Source organism: Microcaecilia unicolor, chromosome 8, assembly GCF_901765095.1.
Source record: "Microcaecilia unicolor chromosome 8, aMicUni1.1, whole genome shotgun sequence".
In the NCBI taxonomy this organism is placed as follows: Eukaryota; Metazoa; Chordata; class Amphibia; order Gymnophiona; family Siphonopidae; genus Microcaecilia; species Microcaecilia unicolor.
Genome location: NC_044038.1, coordinates 196,232,232 through 196,238,231, shown reverse-complemented (window position 1 = coordinate 196,238,231; position 6,000 = coordinate 196,232,232). Strand labels below are relative to the sequence as shown.

General features: G+C 44.4%; 1 protein-coding gene across 5 annotated transcripts in view; it reads left to right on the top strand.

Annotated features, from left to right (window-relative positions):
- The first annotated feature begins 1,403 nt into the window (after positions 1-1,403).
- Positions 1,404-6,000, top strand: part of UCKL1 (uridine-cytidine kinase 1 like 1) — an 88,831-nt gene continuing 84,234 nt past the window's right edge. For 2 of the 5 annotated variants that reach the window (XM_030212304.1, XM_030212305.1), the window contains exons 1-2: positions 1,404-1,622; positions 2,182-2,375. In XM_030212304.1, coding sequence (XP_030068164.1) covers positions 1,570-1,622; positions 2,182-2,375 — 247 coding nt within the window. In that variant the 5' untranslated portion in view covers positions 1,404-1,569. Of the gene's footprint in view, positions 1,650-1,911; positions 1,962-2,181; positions 2,376-6,000 lie in introns of those variants that run through there. The other 3 variants (XM_030212306.1, XM_030212307.1, XM_030212308.1) reach the window with 3 other exon arrangements.

The window sequence follows — 6,000 nt, the reverse complement described above, 5'->3', positions numbered from 1 at the left end:
TTTGTGAATAGAATACTGGGAACACATTCTATAAACATCCATACTTGGGCAGTTTTGCCAGAATTTAATCCTTGAAGACAGAGTTTTGTTCTCTCAGCGATTGAACAGTCTAATAAACTGCTTGTAAATGAGAGATCTTGGATTTAAACCTGGAAACATACTGTTTTATACAGCCGTAGGCATGGGTGTCTAATTCACTGTAAAACATACTGTGTAAGGGTTCAAGATGTCCCCTAGAAAAGTGCTTAATTATAGTGACTAAATTAACACTAAACTGAAGTGTGAATGATAGCAGCAGAAGTGTTTTATTATTGTGAGCAGAGTAGAAGCACAAGAACCCCTTTCTGTTCATAATGAGACAGTGCAGCTGATCTTTTATTTCACTGCTGTATGTTGTAATTAGCTTTCCACAGCATTAAATCATATCAGCTGAGCACAGCAACCCTTTTGGTTTTGACTGTCACTGTGAATTATTAGTGTAACAATTAAAGTCAGGCAGACATAGCAGCTATTTTCATGTGGTGGTGTGTCAGCCATGTTTCTCTCCCCTCGGAAGCCTAGTGAGGCCTCTGTGGCTATATGGAGCCTGCAGAAGTGAAAGCCCAGGTCTTGAGAAGACTGCTTGCCCAGAATATCGGTAGTAGTAAAGCATACGAGCCACCTTTAGCCGCACTAAAAAAAATGGCTATCACTCTTGATGATGTGTTGTCTGGCAAATGTGAACTCCTCGAATAGGGAGGGAGGTAATGGAGTTGGAGAGGAGGAAGTTCCCTCTCCAATTCACTTATAAGCACCTTTGCTGCCCTCAATGCGTCCTCTAACTGGTCAGTAGCCACCATGTAGGCCAGCCCAATTTAGACACAGCCCCTATGGTGGTGAACTTGAGGGAGTGAGACGTGACCTCACATACAGACCTGAAAGGGATGTGTAGGTAGTGTGAGGCCCTCCGTGCTTCAGGGGAGCAACCTGCGGATGCATTGAAGGATTCAGCGAGATGAGAGATGTGTTGGCATAGTTTGCAGCTAGGTATATTGCAGGGAAGTGTGCCATTCTCTTCTTTTTGAGATTGTATTGGGAGTTCGCTTTTCATGTCTTGGTGACCTCACCTTTACTAGGTGAAAACATCTCTGCACGACTACAAGCAGTCCTTATAAGCAGCCCCTCCAAATGACAGAATGTTTACGATTTAGATTACTACTCTAACCGATGAAAGTACCGATACTTCCTCTGTGTACCCGTGTTTGAAAATATAAGTGTGATGATAAATAGTACCAACTGTAAAAAACGACAACATGGATGCAGAAGCGGGGGGGAGGGGAGTGTACGAGAGATTAACCTAATTGGCTTCAGTTTTTTTACGTCATGCCACTCCTTGATCACCACTGTCTGTGGAGATGGAGAACGGTGTGTGCCCTGGGAACCGGAAGTGGTGCCTAGCCTACTGATCGCTCCTGTCCTGTCCTGGCTGTTTCCACAGAAATCAAGATTCAGTAGTTTGATGCGCATTCACTTAAGAGTGCTGTCTGTGTACTCCGTAGTTTGTCCATCTCCGGTAATCGCAGCAGGTGAATGCAGAAGCGAGGGGAGAAAGCGGAGGGGAGCCGGGGTTCGCTGTCGGTGAGGTAAAATGAATATAAAAAGAGAGGAGGGTAAAAGACAGTGCTTCTGCATCCTCGCGCTAATCTGCCGGGTTAATCTTAGGGTTCCGGGACAGCGTCGAGGAGAGCCGCAGACAGGGCCCGGCTATCTCTCCCCCCCCCCCCCCCCCCCCTTATTGCAGAGCTCTGATGCCTCTGTCCCGTGACCCGTCTCTCCTGTAGGTTGTGGCTCAGCTGCCCTCCCATCCCCAATGTGCCATGTGATTCAGGCTGGAGGAATAGCTTTTCAGTACTACCGGAGAAACATTGTGAAGGATCATCTAATGGTGAAAGCAGGGGACTGAAAACCAAAATCCCAGTGTGGTAACTTGTGATCTTTATGGGCGAGTTACTTGACTCTTCCCCCCCCCCCCCCCCTTCCCTCATGTACAGACAGATTGTAAACCCTATGGGGAAATGCCCACTGTATCTGAATGTACATCAATTTGTAACCCAATTTGTGTTACTACTGAAAAAGGTGTGAACTAGATCCCCCTTCCCCGCGTTGCAGAACTCTGATGCCTTCGTCCTGTCTCTCTTATAGCAGTGCTGGTGTGGAGACTATGGACAGGCTCCTACCACCCATGAACACAAGTAAGTCACCACGGAAACGAACTACAAGCCAGTGCAAATCAGAGCCGCCCCTTCTTCTGACCAGCAAGAGGACAATCTACACAGCAGGGCGCCCACCATGGTATAATGAACACGGCACCCAATCCAAAGAGGCATTCGTCATTGGTAAGGTATCCCTTTGTAGACGGATGGGTTCTCCTGCTGTCACTTTTCTTTGGTGTGGGGTGCATGCACAGTTCCTGGATTACTACTGCTACGTTTTTGCAAATAATTTGAGATGGTGGTAAAGTGAAAACAGACCAATAAGAGAAGTGTAGTCTTATTCTCTGCCCTTGGAAACATGAGAGCAGCTCATTATATTTGCTAGAAAGTGCATTTATTGTAGAAACTCAAATCTTACAGAACAAAAGATGATGGATTTTGGTCTGACCCAATTTGTCAAAAGTCCAGTATCCTGTCTCCAGCAGTAGCCAGTGCAGGTGGTATGACGTGTTACTTATGCAAACCTGCTAAACAAAAAATGGCACATGGCAACTTTGAGAAACGTTTGTTCGTTGTTGGCTAATTTAAAATAATGTATTGCCTATCTGTCACAAGCTGGATTACAATATGTATATTAACTATAAGTGGTAGTGAACAATTTGCTATTTCCTAGTTTACCTCTTTATTCTGTTTATGCTTAAGTTTTAGGTTAAACTGCTGTACAGCACCATGGGTGAATCTCTTCATAAAGGCAGCTAATAAATCCCAATAAATAAATACATATGATAGCACAAAATAAGAAAACATTAAAACAGTCATGGCAGAACAATCTTATAAAACTCCAGCATATAAGGTTGAGAAGACTAACCCTCCTGTTTACTAAGCCGTGCACTAATGCTGACACAGCCCATTCTTATTACGACTTTGTAATTATTTATATTGTTGCTATGTAAGCTGCATTGAGGCTTCCATGTGTGGGAAAGCGCTGGGTACAAATCCTATATAATAATTCTCACCTCCAACGTTCTAATCTTGCTGCCTGTGTCTGTGGCTCCTTCGGAGTTGCTGAGCTAGGCACTGTAGTCAGGCTGACGTCACCGTTGCAATTATGCTGTAAACTTCAGAACCCGCAAAAAAAGAAAAAAAACATTCCATGCCTCACAGCTGATCCATGTCCAGCGACCCTCCTCTCCCCCTGCCCCCCCTGCAGCCACCCATGTCCAATGACCCTGCTCTCTCACCTGCCTCCGCTCCAGCCACCCAGGTTGTGTAGCAAATTCTTTGGGGCAGGTAGGAAAGATCCCCTGTCCGGACTTGGGTGGCTGGAGGGGGGGCAGGGAGAGAGGAGGGTCACTAGACATGGGTGGCTGCAGGGGGGGCAGGGGGAGGGAAGGTTGCTGGACGTGAGTGGCTGGAGGGGGGGCAGGGGAGAGGGAGGGGGTGGAAGGGGGTCCTCAGACCATAAGGGGGGGAGGGGGGTCCTGAGAGAGGGGGGCACACACTCTCTGTCTCTCACATACACTCTCTCTGACACACTCTCTGTCTATCATACTCTATCTCTCTGTCACACAGACACTGTCTGTCACACACTCTCTCACACAAACACACACACTGTCTCTCTCTGACACACAAACTCCATCTCTCACACACACTCTCTCTCAAACATACACTCCGAGGAAAACCTTGCTAGCGCCCATTTCATTTCTGACAGAAACGGGCCTTTTTCACTAGTGTAATAATAAATAAATAAAAATTAATTTTGCGGAAGATCTAAAGAGAAAAAAATGAAACAGCTTTAAAAAAAAGTTGGAAAAATTGAATATGAAAAAGATAAAAATTTTCCATTCCTATAGACCAATGAGAAGGTGGGTGTATAAATCTTACTGATTTGCAAACCTAAGTTCAGATTATTATTCCAGCACATGGGCAGATAATGTGCCGATACAATTTATTTCTGCTCAGAGCTATACTTAGCTCTAGCTGCCCAGCACACATCCCATGTTTTTTACCCCATGCTCTTCATGAAGACCACAAAAAGAAAGTTGCAGGTCTTAAAGAAGAAATAGATATTAAGAACTAGATTCAGCAAATAGTGCCCAAATTTAGGTGCCAAAAATAAATCTGCTGTGAGCGCTATTCTGTAAATGGCACCCAAAGTTGGGCGCTGTTTGTCTAATAGCGCTTAAAACCGATTTCCATGCAAACATTTGTGTGCAAGGATTTACACCAGCTGAAACCTGATGTAAATCCTGGCAAGTAAAATTAGGTGCAGATCCCCCAAATTCTGTAATACTGTGTGCATGTTTAGTGAATGCCCCTGACACACCCATGGCCATACCCCTTTTCAACTGCATGCTAAAAGATTTGCGCACAGAGCTTTATAGAATATCACTTAGCAAGATGTGTACACAGATCCTAATTGGAGCCAATTAACTGTAATAATTGGTGGTTGGTGCCCAATTATTGGTAGTTAACATCTCTTTACTCAAAATGAGCAGAAGAATGAAGTAACCCTTCAATGCCTCTTCAGATTTGTAATTAAAGCCCCCTCCTCCCCCCCCCCCGTGTTGTGCTCAGCCTTTAAGTCATTTGCGTAGTTTTCTGCATCTGATCAGAATAGCTAATAGCCTTGTTGCCATTGATTTAATATGCTGAACGCTGGTGTTCAAATGCAGGCCTTTGTTCAGGGTTAGTTTGTACAAAGCATCAGTGTGTCCACAAAATTGTGTGCTAAAGCCAAACCCATGGTTCACTGGCCCTACAGAAAGCTTGTGCACTTACCACATCAGCCCCCGAGTGAGTAAAGACTGTGGTATACCTTTGTTTGATATACCATTACTTATCTGGAGTGGTCTGGCAGGAGGGTTAGGAAGGAGAAATTTAATCTTGCCTGTTAATTTTCTTTCCTTGAGACCTGTTAGACCCCTGAACTCACCTTGGAGGACCTCGGCCCATTTTATAGGATAAATAACATGGCCTGGAGGTGGTTGAGGGACAACTGTGTCTTTCTAGGATTAGCCCTCCTATGTGGAGGGCATAACATTTGGCCGCTGCTGGTATTACTGAGTAAGTCCTCTTGCATTTGATTTCAGAGCTGGCTGAATCATTAGACTAGGCAGTTGCCTAGGTGGCAGCATGTGAAAGTTGTGAAATTGTAGCTCAGTCAAAATAAAGTACTAGGTCTAAGTGCTGACAGCCATACAAACTCAAAGAACCATCAGAACTTTTACCTGCAGGGAGGATAAGTAATATTCAAATAGCCCATATATCTATGCAAGTGTGTTTTATATATATATATATATATATATATATATCAGTATTTAATATTAAAAAATATGGTGTTATGGGAAAGATCGTGGTGGGGTTCATCATTGTTGTTTATCAAAATCTCAGGGGTTTCTGAAAGTTAACTGAGAAGCAATAAGGCCATAGGCGGTCGGTGGCCCAACTGTTTTGGAAGGCTAAAGGGGGTGGGGCCAGGGGAGGGGCTTACATCCATAATTGGAAGAGTTATGGAGCAATTCAACATCAGATCCTCCAAAATATTCTAAAACCATGTCTGATGTTATGAAAAAATTAAATTAAAGTGTTGATGTCGCCTTAGTAAGGCCACACACAATCCCTCAACCACAAAACACTATGCACAAACTTGTGCAAAAACACACTCAAAACCTTACTGTACCATAAATATTACACCGGGCAGTGGTCTAGTGGTAAGGGTGGTGGACTCTGGTCCTGGGGAACTGAGGAACTAAGTTCAATTCCCACTTCAGGCACAGCTCCTTGTGACTCTGGGCAAGTCATTGCC